The sequence below is a fragment of the Salvelinus fontinalis genome, chromosome 31, assembly GCF_029448725.1.
Source record: "Salvelinus fontinalis isolate EN_2023a chromosome 31, ASM2944872v1, whole genome shotgun sequence".
NCBI classification, from domain to species: Eukaryota; Metazoa; Chordata; class Actinopteri; order Salmoniformes; family Salmonidae; genus Salvelinus; species Salvelinus fontinalis.
Genome location: NC_074695.1, coordinates 19,638,710 through 19,661,497, shown reverse-complemented (window position 1 = coordinate 19,661,497; position 22,788 = coordinate 19,638,710). Strand labels below are relative to the sequence as shown.

Here is a 22,788-nt window from a genome sequence, read left to right as displayed (position 1 = left end):
TTGTCATACTTGAGTAAAAGTAAAGATACCTTAATAAGAAAATGACTCAAGTAAAAGTCAGTAACCTAGTAAAATACTACTTGAGTAAAAGTCTAAAAGTATTTGGTTTTAAATATACATAAGTATCTAAAGTAAATGTAATTGCTAAAATTATACTTAAGCTTGAAAAGTAAACGTATAAATAATGCCTTATATTAAGCAATCGAGACGACACCATTTTCTTTTTCTTTTTTTAACGGATATCAAGTGGCACACTCCAACACTCATTTCCAAACGAAGCATGTGTGTTTAGTGAGTCTGCCAAATTAGAGGCAGTAGGAATGCATTCAATATGTAACGAGTACTTTTGTGTCTCAGGTCAAATGTATGGAGTAAAAAGTACATTATTTTTCTTTAGGAATGTCGTGAAGTAAAAGTTAATAGTAAAGTAAAGATACCCCCAAAAACTACTTAAGTAGTACTTTGAAGTATTTATACTTAAGTACTTTGCACCACTGAGTAGTAGTTGTAGTGGTATTAGCTGTGGTACTGTAGTACAAGTAGGAGATGCAACTCTTCCTATAGGGGTCAGAGGTTATTGTTGTTATTGTTATTGAGGTGCTGGGTGAATAGATAGTCATAGTGTTAGAGGTCTCCCATGGGTGTTAGCCTGAGAGGGCAGGAGTGGCACAGCACAGGGGTGACTGAAAGGTTGGTTTCTAGCTGCTTATTCTCTACCACGTACTGCTGAATGAAGAAGTTTCAACGTTGAACTCCCCACCTCTTGGCTACTGTGGAAACAAACAGGAATAGAAGGGATAGAAGGATGTCAGAGTTATGAGTTAGGATCTGAAACTTGGTACTACAACATCGAAGAGTGTCTTCTGGGGGGATGTTGTTTCATGGGATTTCAGAACACCACATGTGCTCAAAAGGGGAGAATCCATGAGCTATGTAACTTTATTTACGGAACATATTAGTTCATATAGTTTCCATACTGATACGGAACATATTAGTTCATTCAGTTGAAAAAGAAGGAAGGAAATGTTTTCCAAAGATGACAAGTGGCAAAAGAAGAACAGGATCCCTAATTACACAACATAATATACTGCCTGGTTCTACTATCCAAGCATTTTAGTTCAGTTCCATTAACTACTGTTCTGTCCAGGAGTAAAGCAGCAACTTTAAGAACTTAAAATGGTTTTATAGAACTTTATTTTAGGAATTAATTTTAAACACTGGCTGAAACAATGAACAGGAAGTCCAAACGGAAATCTAAATACAGTAGGAATGTGGATTTTTGACAAGTTTCTTCTCTATCAGTTAGTACTTAAAACATCTAGTGTACATTGTAATGTGCTACACACAACTATGTCAATAATGACGCTCAAGTCAAGACAGCAGTGCCACATTAAAGGTAGACTCCACAATATGACATCAAATGAGTGGTGACTTCCTGCTTACAGAAACAACACAATTCCAATTTTTGCTTTTACAAATGCAGGTGTCCCTGTAAGGGGCGGATATAAATTGTGAACAACCAGTGCTTACAGTCTTGGCAGATTTTAATTTGGTTGTTGTTGATTACTGTAAGGAAGAAGTATCACAGCTGATGATGATGTCATATTGCCGAGTCTACCTTAAATAATACAATTGCATGGATTTCTTAAGGAGAAACTCAAATGGAGCCAAATGTCTACGCATACCTTTATCTGTCTGAATTTCCTTCGAAAGCTTTCCATGAGACATGATATAATGTGCCATGCATTTCCACATCAAAGTTCCACTGCTTCACTGGTTTCAAAACTAAAACACCCATGTTACAATTGAAAAACTTAAATGGTGTAATGCTATAACCCAGAAAATGCTCCCTAAATGAGCTGTTTTACAGTGAAGGAAGAATCCTGCATGAATTTTGAAAAAGTGGGTTCCTCGGAAATACAAACTCGGCCTTCTGGACAGGCGCAGTCAGGTTTCCCTTCTCAAACTTGTGCCATATATTAATTTTCTCATTCATAATGTGCATTGCACAAGAGTAACGTCACAGTGGAGGAATTTACATCTGGTAGGCAATGGATTTAACACAGACAGTCAGAGAGTTAGGCTAACCCTAAAATGTATACTCTGAATTGTGTGATTTTCTGCACAATTAATGTCATATGTACTGATCTGTCAAGTTTTTTATTTCACCTTTATTTTGACAGGGAGTCAATGCTGAGACCAAGGTCTTTTTTCCAGATGAGCCCTGTTTAGCACCACAATACAGTCACTGCAGTCACTTAGTTCGATAGTCTGGATCTAGCACCCAAAACCATGTCAGAACTTGAATCAGATCCCTGATTATGCCCCTTAAAGTATAATTAGTTTCCTATGGAAAGCTCTGCTGCTCATGTCATTGACTTTTCTTTTATATTATTCTTATTGTATTATTTTGTTGAAATTTTATTTTATACATTGTTTTAAATATTTAACTCAACATTGTTGGAAAAGTAAGTATTTCACTGTTAGTCTACACATGTTTACAAAGCATGTGACAAATAAAATGAGATTACATTTGTTGTCAGCACACATATCAGTGTCCTAATTTTCTACAATGTACAATGTACCACAATGGGTATAAAGGTTCTTCCACTTTAAATGAACAACAACTTTAAAAGCTTTATGAATGCCTCCATAAGTCCTCACAAGTCATTATATATTAATGGTGGGAAATGTCCTCTTACTTAAACAAAATGGTTGCATATCCAGTACTTGATCCATTCACAAGTTCCACATACTCTGGGATGTATCCTGTTACAAGGTATTAAAACGTCTAATCACCTATCTTTCTATTATGTAGCATAAGAAGCCAATCCACAAAATGGGTGTAAGAAAGTAAAGGCCTGATATAGGCCTGCATGGGGTTGGAACTAATGTCTGTTAAGTTTACCTTGGCTTCTCTGTATGTCCAATTCCACTGCTTCCTCCTCTGGGCACCACACTGAACTTGTTAATGTGCTGAATTAGGCTTTCTTGAAGCATTTATTGGTTTAGGTTACCCGGTTCCATGATTTAAAAAGACCTTTCCAAGATAAATGCTTCAGGTAGACCTTGAGTGTTTAATTGCTAGTGTGTGTATTACGTGTGAATAGATTTACAGTAGCAAATGTACATAATAAAAGTCCATTAAAGGATGATGCATAAGCCCCAAGAGCTGACTGTGTTGCCAAAATGCAATCCAAACAATGACATGTCATTGTTGACCATTAGCATAGAAGCCAGGATAGTGGGGCCTTGTTCATATTATGAAAAGTTAAATCAATGTCATATGTACTGATCTGTCAAGTTTTTTATTTCACCTTTATTTTGACAGGGAGTCAATGCTGAGACCAAGGTCTTTTTTCCAGATGAGCCCTGTTTAGCACCACAATACACGTCAAAATACAATACACACATTACTACACAACCATATACACATACAAATATACGTTATTATACACAACAATACATGAAAATATCAGGATATGGTAAGACCCAGATGCAGACCGTGTCGAAGTAACAATGTTTATTACAGCAACAGGGGCAAAGGTACAGGATGGCAGGCAGGCTCAGGGTCAGATCAGGCAGAGTGTCACGCCCTGATCTGTTTCACCTGTCCTTGTGATTGTCTCCACCCCCTCCAGGTGTCGCTTATTTTCCCTAGTGTATTTATCCCTGTGTTTCCTGTCTCTCTGTGCCAGTTTGTCTTGTATGTTTCCAAGTCAACCAGCGTGTTTCCCGTTCTCCTGCTTTTTGGATTCTCCTTTTTCTATTCCTCCCGGTTTTGACCCTTTCCTGTTCTGGACTTTGTACCCGCCTGCCTGACCATTCTGCGTGCCTTGACCATGAGGCTGTCTGCCACTCTGTACCCGCCTGCCTGACCATTCTGCCTGCCTTGACCATGAGGCTGTCTGCAACTCTGTATGTCCTGGACTCTGATCTGGTTTTGACCTTTTTGCCTGTCAATGACCATTTTCTTGCCTACCCCTTTGGATTAATAAACATTGTAAGACTCCAACCATCTGCCTCTTGTGTCTGCATTTGGGTCTCGCCTTGTGCCTTGATACAGAGGTCAAAATCCAGAGATGGGGCAAAGGTACAGGATGGCATGCAGGCTCAGGGTCAGAGGCAGGCAAAGTTGTCAGGCGGGCGGGCGGGCTCAGGGTCAGGACAGGCAAGGGTCAAAACCAGGTAGAAGAGAAAAGAGAGATTGGTATATACACTGGTATAAATACACAGGGGATAATGGGGAAGATGGGCAACACCTGGAGGGGGTGGAAACAATCCCAAAGACAGGTGAAACAGATCAGGGTGTGACATCTGGGCAGAAGGTACGCCAACCTCTTCCTCCTGCTCAGGAGAGCGAGGACTGATACCCCAGGGAACATTTAAAGGGCGAAGGGTGTTGCGTGCGTATTCCACCCACACAAGATGCTGGCTCCAGGTGGTGGGGTTGGCGGAGACCAGGCAGCGCAGAGTTGTCTCAAGGTCCTGTTTGGCTTGCTCTGACTGGCCATTGGACTGGGGGTGGAACCCAGAGGACAGGCTGGCCGATGACCCAATGAAGGTGCAGAACGCCTTCCAGAACTGGGACGAGAACTGAGGACCCTGGTCGGAGACCATGTCCATGGGCAGTCCATGGATCCGGAAGACGTGCTGCACCATGAGCTGGGCCGTCTCCTTGGCCAAGGGTGGTTTGGCGAGAGGAATGAAGTGGGCGGCGTTGAAAAACCAGTCGACCACAGTCAGGATGACAGTGTTGCCCTCAGACAGGGGGAGAACCGTGACGAAATCCAGGGATATATGGGACCAGGGATGGTGAGGGACAGGCAGAGGTTGCAGAAGGCCAGCCAGAGCTTGCCGATGGAGTCTTATTCTGAGCTAACACTGTGCAAGCGGCGACAAATGCGGAGACGTCAGGGACCATGGTGGGCCACCAAAAGCATTGTTGCACAAATGCCAGGATCCGGCGGGACACCGGCTGGCAGGCCAGTCTGGAGGAGTGGGCCCACTCCAGGACCGCGGAGTGGACTGTGTCAGGCATGAACATTCGGTTATCGGGACCCCCCCTCCCCCCACCCCGGGGTTCGGCTGAGAGAACCATGGCATTGAGGCGATGGGAGAAGAAGGCGCAGGGATGTAGCTTCAGGTCCAGGGCAGAACGCTGGGACAGGACCGCCCTCACTCCTACATCCGATGCATCGGCCTCCACCATGAACTGGCGGGAAGGGTCAGGATGAACCAGGATGGGAGCAGTGGTGAAGCAGTGTTTGAGGTCCCGCAACGCCCGGTCAGCAGCAGGGGACCACATGAACGGAACCTTGGGAGAAGTGGGTGCTGACAGGGGGGAAGCCAGGGTGCTGTAATGCCAGAGGAAGCGGCGATAGAAGTTGGCGAAGCCCAGGAAACGTTGCAGCTGCACCCTGGACGAAGGCTGGGGCCAATCCACCAACGCTCTCACCTTCCCGGGATCCATCTGGACACTCCCAGCAGAGATGATGTACCCCAGAAAGGGGATGGTGGAGCGATGGAACTCGCACTTCTCTGCCTTGACAAACAGCTGGTTCTCCAGGAGGCGTTGAAGAACCTGTCAGACGTGGAGCACATGTTCTTGGGGGGAGCGGGAGAAGACGAGGATGTCATCAATGTAGACGAAGACGAACCGGTTCAACATGTCGCGGGGAACATAATTTACTAGAGCCTGGAACACAGCAGGGGCGTTGGTGAGGCCAAATGGCATGACCAAATACTCGTCGTGGCCGCTGGCCATGTTGAAGGCGGTCTTCCACTCATCCCCTTCCCGTATCCACACCAGGTGGTAGGCATTCCATAGATCCAGCTTGGAAAACACGGTGGCCCCCTGGAGCGGCTCGAATGCCGAGGATAGGAGTGGTAGTGGGTAGCGGTTCTTCACCGATATGTCATTGAGTTCCCAGTAGTCGATGCACGGGAGCAGGGTCTTGTCCTTCTTCTCCAAAGAAGAACCCTGCACCGGCGGGAGAGGACAAAGGATGCATATATCCTGCAGCTAGGGAGTCCCCAATGTAGGTGTCCATAGCCTTGGTCTCCGGTGGTCTCCGGTCGTCCCCGGGGTGGAGTGGTGCTAGGGAGAAGGTTAATCCCGCAGTCATACGGTCAGTGCGGCAGAAGCGAAGTGGCCCGGGCCTTGTTGAACACCTCTCGAAGGTCCTGGTACTCCGCAGGAATGGCGGAGATGTCCAAGCCACCCTCCAAACCCCCAGGAATACATCCCGGGGCAGGTTGCGCTGACTTCAGACACTGGGCGTGGCAGAACGGACTCCAGCCCATGATGGCACCAGTAGACCAGTTGATGAGGGGATTGTGTCACTGGAGCTAGGAGAATCCCAATACCACAGGAATCTGAGGAAACTTGATGAGCAGGAATTGAATAGTCTCGCTGTGATTCCCTGACACCTGTAGGTTGATGGGAGTGGTAATATGAGTGACCCGGCCTATAGAGCGCACGTCCAGCACTTTAACATCCATGGGAGTGGAGAGAGGCTGAGTGGGGATGTTCAACTCGGAAGCCAGGGTAGCGTCCAAAAAACTCTAATCGGCCCCAGAGTCAATTAGGACCCGGAGAGATTTAGACTGGCTTCCCCACAGCAGAATGGCATGAACAGGGATGCAAGCAAGGGAAGCAGGAAAGTTCTCCATATGGCCCACCAGAGTACTCGTTCCTAGTTGCATAGGTGCGGTAATCGGTAACTCAGCCATCTCCGGTGACTCTCTGGGAAGGTAGGGAGGCCTCGGGTTCTCTCGGCAACGGGATCATCTGGGACTTCCGGGATGACTCGGAGGCAAGGTGGAATCCCTGGATGTGCGAGCAAAGTCGAATTTCCTCTCCCTCTGTCGTCCCCGTAGTCGTCCATCGATTCAGATGGTCAAAGCAATGAGGGAATCAAGATCCGTAGGTAACTCCCAAGCATCAAGCTCATCCTTGACCTCCTCCGAGACGCCGTGCAGGAACATATCGAACAGTGCTTCCTGGTTCCAAGCACTCTCCACTGCCAACGTGAATCCACCACATAGTCAACCACACTGCAGGAGTCCTGCCGAAGCTGGATTAGCTCCCGGGCAGCTTCTCTCCCGGAAAACGGAGTGTAAAAACCTTCTTCGCCTCTCCCACGAACCCCTCCAGATTAACGCATATGGCCGGCTGTTGTTCCTATACAGCAGTAGCCCAGGTATGAGCCCTCCCGGACATCAGCGTGTTGAGATAGGCTACCTTGGAGCGATCCGAGGGGAAGAAGGAGAGCTGAAGCTCAAAAATGAGGGCACTCTGAGCTAGAAACCCCCGACAGGTGCTCGACTCTCCATTGAAGCATTCCGGGGGGGTAAACGGGGCTCCCAAGAAGGTGGAGTGGCCGATGAGATGGCGCTGATAGCAGCTGGGTTACTGAGGGGCTGTGGGGTTACCACCGTGGTAGGCTGCCTCCAAGACAACCCTCAGAATTGCTCCAACAAACTGTTCCATGCCTGGTCATGGCATCCAGCCAACGTTTGGACCCCCTCCATAAGGCCACGAGCAGTTCCTCGTGCCTCCAGATGCTGGCTCCTTGGGAGGAGATGATGTTGCGCAGCTGGTCCGGGTCTACTGGGTCAGTCAAGGCCAATTCGTACTATCAGGATAAGGTAAGACCCAGTTGCAGACGAAGTAACAATGTTTATTACAACAACAGGGGCAAAGGTACAGGATGGCAGGCAGGCTCAGGGTCAGATCAGGCAGAGGTCGGTAATCCAGAGATGGGGCAATGGTACAGGATGGCAGGCAGGCTCAGGGTCAGGGGCAGGCAGAGTAGTCAAGTGGGCGGGCGGGCTCAAGGTCAGGACAGGCAAGGGTCACAACCAGGAGCACGAGAAAAGAGAGACTGGGGGAAAGCAGGAGCTGATACAAAAACGCTGGTTGACTTGACAAACAAGACGAACAGGCAACAGACAAACAGAGAACACCGGTATAAATACACAGGGCATGATGGGGAATACCTGGAGGGTGGAGGAGACAATCACAAAGACAGGTGAAACAGATCAGGGTGTGACAGAAAAGCTAAACACAATCATAAAAAACAGACACATTCTTCAGTAAAAAGGTCCCCTAACAGCCGTCTGATTTTTGCTGGGGTCAATTTAGCTGTCCATGATTTCAAACTTTTTTTCGTCTTATATTAGAAGTTTCCAATAGGAAGTTGTATTGGTGGAAACTGAGAATTCCTCAAAAAGGATTCCATGTTTGACATGACAAGCAAGCCAACCAATAGCCTCATTTTATTTCCAGCAACATATCCCACAGGTTCAAAACCAGACTGTAATTAAGAGAAAAGCCTATATGACTACTTCTGATTTTTACAACTCAATTAAAAGGTACTAGTTACAGTAAAGTGACCATCAAACATTAGAATTGTGTAGCCTAAAACATTTATGTACTCTATATAGTATACGTACTGTCATTTTTTTCCCTCTTTCCTACAGTCATTTTTTCACATCCTTACAATGAAGTTATTGTGTGCCACTGTCTGCGAGAAGCCGCAGAAATGCCTTGGCGCATGAGCCAGAGACGTCATAGATTCCTGAGCGTGGGCTTTGCAGGAAAGCCCTGAGTCTCCGAGAGATGGAGCCGCTCCAGGTTTCCATGGCGAAGTGCATAAACAGGAGGAAACACTGAGGGAATCCCGTTATTTTACAGCATTGGACCATTATAAACACCCAGAGCAGGGAAGGAACCCGCTCTTGATACTCAAGTAATCCTCAGAGCAAGGAAAATAAGTTCAACTATAGCTTGCTGGAGCCTATTGTAGCTCCATGTTTCTGAATTTATAAACGACTATTGGACGTCTAATACTTCATTTTTATTTTGCCTTTTACGCGAGTGGATTTCTATTGCTATGATAGGATAATATTTTTTGATTTGAATTTTTACTGTATTCCAAATGTTTAGAGAATCTTGGAGATTGGCACAGTACCACAACATGAGGTCGATGGATCAAGGTATGGATGCCGCGTGCTGAATTGTGATAATCTGGTAATTTATCAACCCTATTGATTTTCGAGTAGCCTAATAGCCTAGTCCTGGACGTGTGTATCTGTAATTATACATTGTATATTCGACAAAATAGGGTTTATGGACTCGTTAGTTGTCTAACGTATGTGGTATATCTGGACAGTTAGTGGTTTGAGAAATAACTGACGCCCATGAGTTGATCAGCCTATAGCCTACCACGGCGATTCGCTATTACATGCCCCCAGTACAGCCATTGGGGAACATTATAGCGCTGTGTAAGGTAGGCTAATGTAGTGGCTAAACGTCATTGTAGTCACATGAATATGACGCTTCAGGTTATAATTCTAATAGTTTACATGTATTACCAGTAGGCTAACATCATTCTTAAAATAACATTAATGACTGGGCAGTAATGTATCAAAATTCATAATAATACTATAATGGTAAAGATGTATAATAGATATTGTTAGCTGTTACCTAAAGCCTATGGGATGGGACATGATTTCATTTGCATTATTAATTGTGAGTTCAGTATGTTGACCGGGTAAGCTGGAAGGAGTTCAGTATGTTGACCGTCCTTGGGAGTTCAGTATGTTGACCATCCTTGGGAGTTCAGTATGTTGACCTCCTTGGAAGTTCAGTATGTTGACCGTCCTTGGGAGTTCAGTATGTTGACCTCCTTGGAAGTTCAGTATGTTGACCGTCCTTGGGAGTTCAGTATGTTGACCATCCTTGGGAATTCAGTATGTTGACCGTCTTTGGGAGTTCAGTATGTTGACCATCCTTGGGAATTCAGTATGTTGACCGTCTTTGGGAGTTCAGTATGATGACAATGCCAAGGCAAGAGACTTTCAGGTAAGGTATGCATGGCTATTTAACAGTTTGGTTTGGGATTAATAAATGTAACAAATTATAAAATGTGTATTTCAGTAATAAGCCATTTCACACATTTTTGCTATCAAGGCATTATTAGGCTGCACCTAATTTTAGCATGGGACTCTTTTTCAGTTATTGTTGCTAGGAGCAATTGTAGGACCCATACATATTTCAGACTTCTGCTGTAAACTTTTACAATATAGCTATTGCGGTATGGTGTTATTACAAGACGTTATTACAACGCTATAGCAAAGGTTGTACTGTAATAGCTGATACTTTAGGGTTTGCAGGTGTAATAACTACAAATGGTGTTGTTCCACTGTCAGGTTTATCACAAATATTAAGTATCCTATTAAAAAACATGTTTAGACACCAAGGAGCGCAGGCTGGGGTTTAAATTACAATAATCTGTCAACTTTCTCTAGCCTGATCCTAGATATGTATGTGCTGTTTAATCAAATCCTATGGTCATTGTCATGCCACAGCACAAACAGATCTGGGACAGGCTCTCTCAATTCAATGTAAATCAGGGCTCATATTCATAAAGCGTCTCAGAGAAGGAGTGCTGATCTAGGATCAGTTCCCATTGTCCTTGTAATCATATTTATTATAATCTAAAATGCAAAACTGATCCTAGATCAGCACTCCTCATCTGAGATGCTTTATGAATGCGGGCCGTGGTTTTGGACCACATAATGTTGTTTTTTAGTACGATCCGACTGAGCACATTACACCCTGGGAGGTGCCATTCCTATGGGCAGTTTGAACAGAGGTACATTCTGTGCTGTTTCATGCATACAACCCACCAAGTGTCGTCTTGGTTACGTATAGCTGGTGGGGGCCTGTCTACAAGAGGTTTCTAATATGCCATAACTCTTTGCATACATTTGGAAGAATTCTAAACAATGGGACCAGCGATGCTGGTTAGCAACGACATTGGTCCCATGAATCTGTTTATTTTCAAAAGCTTCCTCATGGAATTATTAGGTTGTCCTGACCTGGGTATCTTCAACCTAGTCTACAGTACTGCCTTCACTCAAAAAAATTGAGGTTCAACAAGGGTTCTTCTAAGATCCTCAAAGTTCTTAGAAGAACCTTAGCGTTCTTGGCACGGAAAATGGCCCCAAAAAGGTTCTTCCAAGAACCCCATAAGAGGTGGGGTTTATCGAGGAACCTCCTTAGTTGGTGGGGGTTCTTGCAGGGACCTAACTGCTCAACTAAAACATTTTATTTTAAATTTGAAAGGACAGCAGGGGCAGGCACTTAACTGAACAATGTAAAGATCTCCTCAATTTAAGGTAAGGTTTGCCCCCTATATGATCTAAATTGATATTGTTTTATGATAATACCATCTATCTTTTCATATTTGTGCAAATCTTTTTAAAACAGAAAATGGACACAATTCAATGGATATCAATGAACAAGGAGGTAAGAATATGTAGGCTATAAGAATATGTTGAAGGCTAGCTGTATTGGGTGCAGATGACTGAACTGCTCACTTTTGTGTCTGAAGGTATACAGACAAGGAGGCACACGAAGGTATGTCAATTAGTATTGGTATGTTATGCAGATCACATGTACCATCCTCATCTACATTATGGACAAGGTATGTGTATGAAACCATTATATAAAAAAAAAATCATTCACATTTACCACAAAAACCAAAGTATGAATACTGTCATGTGCAGGTTTTGTTAAACATCTTTATAATTACAATTTTTTGGATTCACAGACTTCACCCTCCCTACACCTCTGATGAATATAACAGGAAACCTGTTCGATCACCATGTACTGCAAAATCATTCTGGCTATGGATACGGAGAACATCAACACATTAACATCAACACACCAGAGGATATACACATTGGACTTAGCGCTCTGCTGGGAGTTTATTTTTTTATTCTGCTATGCCACTAAAATCCTAATAAACACTGACAACTAAAAGATTGTGTTATTGTTATGCGAATTAAAAAATTGACTCCAAAAGAAAAGAAAAAAATTAACCCCAAAAGCTTATTCAAAAGGTTATTTTGATGATCCATTAAAAGGGGTTCTTTAAAGAACTTATAGGGCTTCCCCCACAGTTTCAATTTGAAGAACCCCGAAAATATACTCCAGGAACATTTTCTTTTTAGAGTGTTACAAACATTTCCACCTAAACAGTCGAATCCTGAAGCCGTTTCCATTGGATTTACATGTAATGAACCAATGCCAGCTTTAGAAATGCCTTTGTCAAATTTAGTTTATAAAGGGTCTGGTATAAACGTTTATTAGTAATACATTCATTAGAACATAGACCATAACAGTAAACTTATTTTTTGTTGTTGTAATTATTCATCATTTAAATATTCATTGATACAGCATCTGGGATGATGGGTGAAAATGAATGAAAATGCTCTAATGCTCATCCAGTAAACATCCTTTCATACTGTAGGTTATATAGGCGACTCTAATTGGGCATATCTTTACAGTTTGTATTAAAAGTTACAGTAAGATACCCCTATATGCCATGCGTAATTGCTTGGTGCCAGACACCCGGGGGCAGCAGCACATCAACTGTACCACTGATGCAACTCATCACTATGAAGTTGTGCACCTGCAGCTGTTCTGTCAATGATCATAGGGAGGCGTGATCACTCCGCCTTTGACACCTTGCACCGTATTTATTTAGGGCTTCTATATGAAAATAGACACGCCTTATCTCTATATGAGGTTTAGTTTGAAAGAGGAAGTTTAGTTGCTATTACGTTGCACTCGCTGCTCGTTCTTTTTGCATTTTTTTTTACTGAGGCATCAGTGGCGTATTATCGCTTCAATTGAGCAAGTGAAGATTCTATCATAGCCTATCCACCTCCGTCAAGGCCTCTGACATCGCAAGGCCTTCGTGGATGAAGAGAACAGCCATAGTAACATCATTGATTATACAAAATATCTGCTTCCTTTAATTTTTATTATAAGTAAATTGATTCAATAAGACAGATGAGCTCGTTTTACGACAGAAAAGACCCTAGTGAGTTAGGGCTGGAAGAGGAACTGAGTCAAGTAAACTGCCAAGATGAGTTGGAGTTTGATTACCTGTTTGAATATGAACCACCTTGCAACAACTTTCCCGGGGAAGATCAAGGTTTGTCCAATGGCTTGTCAAGTCTCCCGCGCGCTTTTCACATTTTAGATGCTTATATTACTTTTCAACGTAAAACGTTAAATGCAGTGGCGTCATTGAAAACAAATAAACAGCGATGTGAGTTTGACAGAATGCTATTTTCCTTTCCCCTTCTAGTTCTAGTAAACATTACTAAAAGGAAATATATTTTTTTTCACAAAAATTATACAATTGATCCTGCATTTGCTATGCATGTCTGTATACATTGTATAATCATGGCTAGCTTGTTTCAACACACTTTCTAACTAGAAAACATCAGCTGTCATTTGTTTTATGTGCATGGCTTTAATGTTTACAAATATTCTAACAGTCACAAGGGGCCCCATTTGATGATGTGAATAGTTTCCACGCCTAAACCTTTTGCTTTCTATGATTGTTAATCAAACTGATCAAAGGGATTGAATAAAAATGATTGACAACATTATTATTTGAAATGGTTGTTTGTTGAATTCAAAGAACATATATTTTCTGTTTAATGTGGCTCTCATGTGTATTGCAAATATGGATCCAAAGTTTTGTAAGATGTGTGATTTCTGAGAACACGTAATATCTTCAGTAATTTTACAGACAATGGACAGTCCGTTTATAAATAATATATTTTCTTCTGATCATTTCTCTTCCTTGTTCCCTATCTACCTCTCAGTAGATGAGCCAAATCTTTCCTCACAGAGAGTCCTCAGTGCTGCATCTCATCTGGCCTACCCCCTGGAGGAGACTTCCCCCTACGACATCAAGTGCAGCGAGCGCAACCCAGAGAGCGTTTCTGGTTATGAACACCTGGAGGCTAAAAACTACCTGGACCACACCAGGCCTGGGGGTATCGCCCTGAGCCCCAGGATCGAGATCACCCCGTCACGTGAGCTCTACAGCCATGGACGAGACTCCCTACAGAACCACCCTCTGAACATCAGTCCCCGGCCCACTCTGACCGTCCCGGGCCACGACAGCCTGGTATACCGCGAGCCCCAGTGCCTGAGCCCAGCCAGCAGCAACTCCTCCACCAGCTGGCACTCGGAGAGCTATTCTCCCTGGGCCTCCCCTTGCGTGTCCCCAAGTAGTGGCCAGACCGGGGCCGGAGACCTCTGCCCCCGCTTCCAGAACATCCACACCGGCTCCCCCCGCACATCCCCAGGCACTTCCCCCCGCACTGAGGAGGGCTGCCTCAGGCCCCGTTCGCCCTCCCCATCCATCAGGCCAGGATCCCGCTCCACCTCGCCACAGGGCAAGCGCACCTACGACATGTACAGGAATCCCAGCTTGGTCACCGGGATCCGTTCCCGCAGTCCCTCCCCACACGGGGGCAACGGGGAGCACTCCCAACAGAACGCAAGTGCCCATTACGGGACCCCCAACAGTATGGCTGAGGCCATGAACGGCTACGGCACTGTCCAGCCTGGTCTCGTCCCCACCAAGGTAGTGAAGACGGCCAACCAGGCGTACGCCCTCTACCCAGAGAACCACAGGGAGGTCAACTACCTGGTGTCCTGTGAGCAAGACGTTAAGAGTAAAACTGGGGCGGAGTCCTTCTTTGTTATCCCTCCCATCTGGACCAAGCAGCTGGTCCCCAACCTTTGCAGGTGAATGGTGTAGGAAGCCTGTACTGTATAGGTAAAGGGTGCAGTTAGTAGGCCAGTACTGGAATACTTTCTGCCTAACCAGGGACACACCCATATTATAAATCAGGTTTAGTGTCTATTACATTGTATCAGTTATAAGACTACATTAGGAGCCACACTTTAGGAAGCCTAATCACAGACAATTAACCCTTGTTTCCATCTCTTATTTCCTGTAGCATCCCACTTTCTTCTCTGCCCCCTCTGGAATGGCCTGTCCCCAGCCATACAGACCAGTACGAGCTCCATGTTGACGTGCAGCCCAAGCCTCATCACCGAGCCCACTATGAGACAGAGGGGAGCAGAGGAGCGGTCAAAGCCCCCACTGGAGGTCATCCTGTCGTCCAGGTATACTGCTGGCTCTGTATCACTCTTAGAAAAGGAGGCTTTTGGGAACCTTTTTTGGTTCCATGTAGAACGTTTTCACCTAATGAAGAACCATCAAGAAACCTTTATGAACCATTTGGTGAAAGGAATCTACAGTACCTTGCAGCAAAAAGTTAAAACATATCCTAGAACCAAAGAGGGACAGGCGAAGAACCCTTTATGGTTCTAGGTAGCCCATTTTAATGTAGGAGAGTCTGAATAGGAAGGCCTGTTGCGTGTAATGGTATTTCCTAGTCATCATTACAGCATGTGGTACTACTGCCCCAGGGCCTGGCTTATGAAAATGACTACTGTGTGTTACCGTGTACGTTCTATCTGTCATCCTTTACCTCATCTTTTCTCTCTCTATCTCTCACTCCTCTCTTTTCTTCCTAGCAGCTTGCCACACTCACTGAAATTAGTTATATCTTGCACTGACATCTTATACATGGCAGCTACTTTATCCTCACACTAACTCCCATACTTACTACAGTAAAATCTTTCTAGGCTATTATTTATTTAATTTCCTATGAACAATATACATAGAGTATACCAAACATTAGGAATGTCCCTTTTGCCCTCAGAACAGCCTCAATTCGTCTTAGCATGGGCTTTATAAGGTGTCAATCGTTCCACAGAGATGCTGACCCATGTTGACTCCTATGCTTCCCACCGTTGTGTCAAGTTGGCTGGATGTCCTTTGGGTGGTGGACCATTCTTGATACACACAGGAAACTGTTGAGCGTGAAAAACGCAGCAGCATTACAGTTCTTTAAACACTCAAACTGGTGCGCCTGGCACCTACTACCATACCCCATTCAAAGGCACTTAAATCTTTTGTCTTGCCCATTCACCTTCTGAATGGCACACATACACAATCCATGTCTCAATTGTCTCAAGGCTTACTAATCCTTCATTAACCTGGCCCCTCACGTTCTACACTGATTGAAGTGGATTTAACAAGTGACATCAATAAGGGATCATAGCTTTCACCTTGATTCACCTGGTCAGTCTATGTCATGGAAAGAGCAGGTGTTCTTAATATTTTGTACAGTCAGTGTATTTTGTGTTGTGAATTATTTCAAACCAAGTGTCATGAAAAGATTTGTCTTCTTGCTAAAAAACACAGCACTGCGGTACCCCTCACAGCCCCATGTTTTCAACCACAAGCAGGTTTCTGTTTATTTGGTCCTTGGTGACCCCTTTACACACTGGTCTCATGACAGTGGTCTCAGGAGACAGGAGTGGTGAACTTTTAGTCAGGCATACTCATATGAAAAACAGAAATGTATGCTGAACTTAAAGCGCAACTGAAGGCAATAAATCATTTATTGGAGAGAAAATGGCCTTTGTGGCATCGATATTGTTCAGAAACATTTATTCTAGTATCAAATTTACTACAAAGTGTAAATAAGAACATTTTGGTCATAAAGTGACTTGAATACGTGGTGTTGAACAAAGGTAGCTGAGTCTGACACAGTGAGTAAAATAGTCTACTGCTGCAAATACTAAACAGGCCATTTGAGAAGCCGGTTGCCATGGTTGCAGTGAGTCAGAATGAGGGGGACTGGGAAAAGTAAAGTGAAGAGAGTTCAGTCTGGGACTGGGAGGGAGTTTGGACGTGCCTAGCCAGCCACATGATTGGATGACACCAGGCACAACTCACTGACCGTGAGAGACAGAAAATAGAAAGTGAGAAATGCTTAATTTCTGCTCGGCCAGGTTCTGACAGTCAACAACCACAAGGAAGCTTTCATTACGTTGCCGTGGAAACGTTAAAATATGAACTGAAAATTATAGGCCCTGCTTAAAATATACAGACGACCGTCAACATGTGGAAATGTCTTCTATTAAGAGCATCTGAACGCACTTATTCCACATGTATTTGTCTGTTGCTCACTAAGAAAACAAGATTTTTGTCTTGGGGTGTAGTTCGGTGGCAGTTACTGATGTTTGTCCCCCATGAGACACCATAGGAACAAAGCAAGTATCACTTCCTCAAAATAGTCAGAATGAATCTAAGATAACTCAATACATCTGTCATTAATTGAGACGTTCTTGTAGAGGAGGTTTAGTCGCACAATTTTACATCTAGCTAAGGTGTCTGATGCAGTATTTATTAAGTTAAATGTGAGATATGTTGTCTTAGGTACAGTGCATTTGGAAAATTATTCAGACCTCTTGACTTTTTCCACATTTTGTTACGTTACTGCCTTATTCTAAAATCACTCTGCACACAATACCCCATAATGACAAAGCAAAAACAGTTTTTTGAATTTTTTTATTTGTTTTTATTAAAATGTCATATTTACATAAGTATTCAGACCCTTTACTCAGTACTTTGTTGAAGCACCTTTTGGCAGCATTACAGCCTTGACTCTTCTTGGGTATGATGCTACATGCTTGGCACACCTGTATTTGGGGATTTTCTCCTATTCTTCTCTGCAGATCCTCTCAAGCTATGTCGGGTTCGATGGAGAGCGTTGCTGCTCAGCTATTTTTAGGTCTCTCCAGGCATGTTCGATCAGGTTCAAGTCCGGGCTCTGGCTGGGTCACTCAAGGACATTAAGAGACTTGTCCCGAAGCCAATCCTGCGTTGTCTTAGCTGTGTGCTTAGGGTCATTGTCCTGTTGGAAGGTGAACCTTCGCCCCAGTCTGAAGTCGCGAGCGCTCTGGAGCAGGTTTTCATCTAGGATCGCTCTGTACTTTTTTCCATTAATCTTTCCAGCGATCCTAACTAGTCTCCCAGTCCCTGTCACTGAAAAACATCCCCACAGCATGATGCTGCCACTACCATGCTTCACCGTAGGGATGGTGCCAGGTTTCCTCCAGACGTGACACTTGGCATTCAGGCCAAAGAGTTCAATCTTGGTTTCATCAGACCAAAGAATCTTGTTTCTCAAGGTATGTCAGTCCTTTAGGTTCCTTTTGTCAAACTCCAAGTGGGCTGTCATGTTCCTTTTACTGAGGAGTGGCTTCCATCTGACCACTACCATAAAGGCCTGATTTGTGGAGTGCTGCAGAGATGGTTGTCCTTCTGGTTGTTCTCCCATCTCCACAGAGGAATTCTGGAGCTCTGTCAGAGTGACCATCGGGTTCTTGGTCACCTACCTGACCAAGGCCCTTCTCCCCCAATTGCTCTGTTTGGCCGGGCAGCCAGCTCTAGGAAGAGTCTTGGTGGTTCCAAACTTCTTTCAGTTAAGAATTATGGAGGTCACTATGTTCTTGGGGACCTTCAATGCTGCAGAAATGTTTTGGTACCCTGCCCCAGATCTGTGCCTCAACACAATCCTGTCTCAGAGCTCTATAACAATTCCTTCAACCTCATGGCTTGCTTTTTGCTCTGACATGCATTGTCATCTGTAGCACCTTATATAGACAGGTGTGTGCCTTTCCCAATCATGTCCAATCAATTGAATTTACCACAGGTGGACTCCAATCAAGTTGTAGAAACATCTCAAGGATGATCAATGGAAACAGGATGCACCTGAGCTCAATTTTGAGTCTCATAGCAAAGGGTCTGAACACTTATGTAAATGTCAATTGCAAAAATGTGCAAACATTTCTGAAAACCTGTCTTCGCTTTGTCATTATGGGGTATTGTTTGTAGATTGATGATGGAAAAAAATATTTAATCCATTTTAGAATAAATCTGTTAACAAAGTCTGATCCGCTGCGCTGCTGGGCAGTCTGTCACACTGTCTGTGTGTTCTGCAGTTGGATTGGATAGAGTGCAATCGCTGCAGATGTGTATCCCGTGTTAGTGGGCAAGTGAGAATTGTTGAAGTTAAACCAAACTCAAGTCATGACGACCTCATTTACAAAACTCCATTTTGAACGAGACTGACTTTATGACCAACATGATCCTATTTACACTTTGTAGTCAATTTTGACACTAGAATAACTGTTCCTGAACAATATCAATACCACATAGGCTGTTTTCTCTCAGGGAAGTTGTTTCTTGCCAGTTGCGCTTTAAGTTCAGCTTACATTGAACATGTAAAGAAGTGCTGCTAACTCTATACAGCATGTATAAATTGTGTCAAAAGGTAACAAAACGTTATATTTTTGCTTTTCATTTTTTCATATTAGTATCCCTAACTAAAAGCTCATCTCTCTTGAAACACTGTCATGAGACCAGTGTGTGAAGGGAACACCAATCCATGTGAAAGCTATGATCCCTTAATGATGTCACTTGTTAAATAGATCAGTGGTTCACAAACTTTTTATAGTCCCGTACCCATTCAGACATTCAACCTCCAGCTGCGTACCCCCTCTAGCACCAGGGTTAGCACACTCTCAAATGTTGCTTTTTGCCGTCATTGTGAGCCTGCCACACATACTATACAATACATTTATTAAACATAAGAATGAGTGTGAGTTTTTGTCACAACCCGGCTCGTGGGAAGTGACACAGAGCTCTTATAGGACCAGGGCACAAATAATAATAATCAATACTTTTTCTCTTTATTTAGCCATCTTACATGTAAAACCTTATTTATTCATCAAAAATTGTGAATAACTCTCAACAGGTTAATGAGGAGGGTGGGCTTGAATGGATGCACATAACTCTGCAATGTTGGGTTGTATTGGAGAGAGTCTGTCTTAAATAATTTTCCATACACAGTCTGTGCCTGTATTTAGTTTTCATGCTATTGAGGACCGAGAATCCACTCTGACATAGGTACGTGGCTGCAAAGGGCATCAGTGTCTTAACAGCGCGATTTGCCAAGGCAAGAAACTCTGAGCGCAGCCCTATCCGGAAATCTGGCAGTGGCTTCTGATTAAATAAAATTTTCACAGAACCGCTTGTTGCAATTTGGATGAGGCTCTCTTGTTCAGATATCGGTAAGTGGACTGGAGGCAGGGCATGAAAGGGATAACGAATCCAGTTGTTTGTGTCATCCGTTTCGGGAAACTACCTGCGTAATTGCTCACCCAGTTTACTCAGGTGCTTTGCTATATCACGTTTGACATTGTCCGTAAGCTTGAGTTCATTTGCACACAAATCATAGAATTATGGAAAGACCTGTGTGTTGTCCTGGTTAATACATACACAAAAGAGCTCCAACTTCTTAATCATAGCCTCAATTCTGTCCCGCACATTGAATATAGTTGCGGAGAGTCCCTGTAATCCTAGATTCAGACCATTCAGGCGAAGAAAATGCATCATCCAGATAGGCCAGTCGTGTGAGAAACTCGTCATCATGCAAGCGGTCAGACAAGGTAAAATTATGGTCAGTAAATAAAACTAAGCTCGTCTCTCAATTTAAAAAAAACGTGCCAATACTTTGCCCCTTGATAACCAGCGCACTTCTGTATGTGTTACATGGTCGCTGCCCATATCATTGCATAATGTAGAAAATACACGAGAGTTCAGGGGCCTTGCTTTAACAAAGTTAACCATACCAACACATCTTGACAACCAAAGTCCATTTGATGTCACAAAGCTGTCCAGTACTTTAAAAAATATCCTTTCATGTTGTCCTGGTTTCCAGTGGTTTGCAGAAGAGGATGTCTTCCTTAATTGACCCCCCATAAACATAACGGACATATACCAGGAGCCTTGCCAGGTCCGCCACATCTGAGTCATCCAGCTGTAACGCATAGAATTCACTGGCTTGTATGTGAAGTAGTAATTGTTTCAAAACACCTCCTGCCATGTCACTGATGCATCGTGAAGCAGTGTTGTTTGATGGAGACATTGTCTGTACAGTTTTTTTGGGCCTTTTCCCCCAGCATTCTCCCAGCCATATCTGCGGCAGCAAGAAGAATTAAGTCCTCCACAATAGTATGGGGCTTGCCTTTCCTTGCCACTCGGTAGCTCACCATATAAGGCTTCTAGACCCTTCTTCTTAATGGTATCTGTTGCTTTTATACACGTCTTACTTCTCGACAGTTGTCTTTATTCTCGTTCAAAAAACTCCCGTGGCTTATCTTTCAAATTGTCATGTTTCGTTTCTAAATGTCTGTGCAAGAGTGACGGTTTCCCGCGGAGAGTAATTGTTAATGTGATTGGATGTTAATTATTTGACTAGGCTACCTGTATTTAACATTGTGTTGTTATTTCGCTGAACACTAGATGGTTACATTTTATTTTTGGCAGTGAAACGAGGCTACTCAGAATAGAAAAGAAACTCACCCAAATGTATAGCGCCGTTGGAAAATATAAATGGACTGTTTGAAAATGTGAATGAATTAAAATTAAAAAATTATATATTTTTCATGTGAATCACATTTTTATTTGGCGTACCGCTGACGGCATTACGCGTAACCCAGTTTGGGAATACCTGGTGTAGATGAAAGGGAGGAGACAGGTTAAATAAGTATGTTTAAGCCTTGAGACATGGATTGTGTATTTACTTATTTATAGGGGACAATGTACATTAATCAACATCAATATTACAATGATGCAAAATTCATGTAAATGTGCCAGGGTTAGCCAAAAGCTAATTTTCACTGTAGTTCCAGGGCAGCTAAGGACAATTACAAGGCCACAATGCACATACTCACTAAAACAATACAAAATAGAAATACATTACATCCAATAATATATAATTCTGTGTGTGCCATTCAGAGGGTGAATGGGCAAGACAAAAGATTTAAGTGCCTTTGAACAGGGTATGGAAGTAGGTGCACCAGTTTTAGTGTGTCAAGAGCTGCAACACTGCTAGTTTTTTCAAACTCAATAGTTTCCGACACCTTGTAGAGTCCATGCCCCGATGAATTGAGGTTGTTCTGAGGGCAAAAGGGGGTGCAACTTAATATTAGGAATGTTTTGTACACTCAGTGTATATATGCATGCGCGCACACACACACACACACACACACACACACACACACACACACACACACACACACACACACACACACACACACACAGATGCAGATTAGTGGAGAGACCAGCAACTACCTTGGAAGGAAGCATGCAAAAACCACAAAGCGTGAACTTGCAACTAAAAGTATCTGTCTAAGAAGTCATGAGCTTGACACTGTTTGTGCATGTGTGTGACAGAGACATAGGGGGTTTAGTGGTGTGAGTTAAAAGAGAAGTACGTAAAGTACAGACGTCTGAGGTTGCAAGCAGACTTTATTTAGCTCAATATTGTCGACAACTAGGCCTACAGCTTATTTACCATTTTATGTAATGACTTTGATAAACATTTATGATTAGGAGTTTTACAGCATGTTATAAACATGTATTTTCTATGTGGCCACCTCCAATTCACCAGACCTCTCCACTGTATAGAAACTAGAGAAGTACTGGAATGGACGTAGACCTTGCCTTCTTTCTTTTGTCTTGAAATTGTCCGTGGAACATTGGCTCACAGGGTAAAGCTAAGGCTTTGGCCGTCTAGTATTCCAGTGAATCATAGTTATTCCTACCTAGCTCTTTTGAATTCCATTTACTTTAGGACAAACAGAAACCATTCACCGACATGGCCGTCCAATTGAATTTTTTAAGTTCAAGCTCATTCATTTATTAGCTATACAATTAGCCGCTACACATTAATCCTTAACAGTTTATTATCGCACCCATGCGTCAATCTAAGTAAGATAATAAAAAAATCCCCATTACAATACGTCAGTTTAAGCTAGAGATATCATCCGCCTATGTCGGCCTTCCATCTGCGGTGGAAGGTGGCAGAGCTACAGCGGTGTTTGTCAGACCATGACAAAAAGAAAATCGGTCTTCTCACAAATGTTTGTAGCGTCCGAATGGTTGTCACCACTCTATGGAAAGGGGAGACTCT

General features: G+C 43.5%; 1 protein-coding gene across 9 annotated transcripts in view; it reads left to right on the top strand.

Annotated features, from left to right (window-relative positions):
* The first annotated feature begins 8,602 nt into the window (after positions 1-8,602).
* Positions 8,603-22,788, top strand: part of LOC129829763 (nuclear factor of activated T-cells, cytoplasmic 2-like) — a 60,485-nt gene continuing 46,299 nt past the window's right edge. For 2 of the 9 annotated variants that reach the window (XM_055891669.1, XM_055891662.1), the window contains exons 1-3: positions 8,603-13,016; positions 13,699-14,632; positions 14,848-15,016. In XM_055891669.1, coding sequence (XP_055747644.1) covers positions 12,872-13,016; positions 13,699-14,632; positions 14,848-15,016 — 1,248 coding nt within the window. In that variant the 5' untranslated portion in view covers positions 8,603-12,871. The remainder of the gene's footprint in view (positions 13,017-13,698; positions 14,633-14,847; positions 15,017-22,788) is intronic. The other 7 variants (XM_055891667.1, XM_055891666.1, XM_055891664.1 and 4 more) reach the window with 7 other exon arrangements.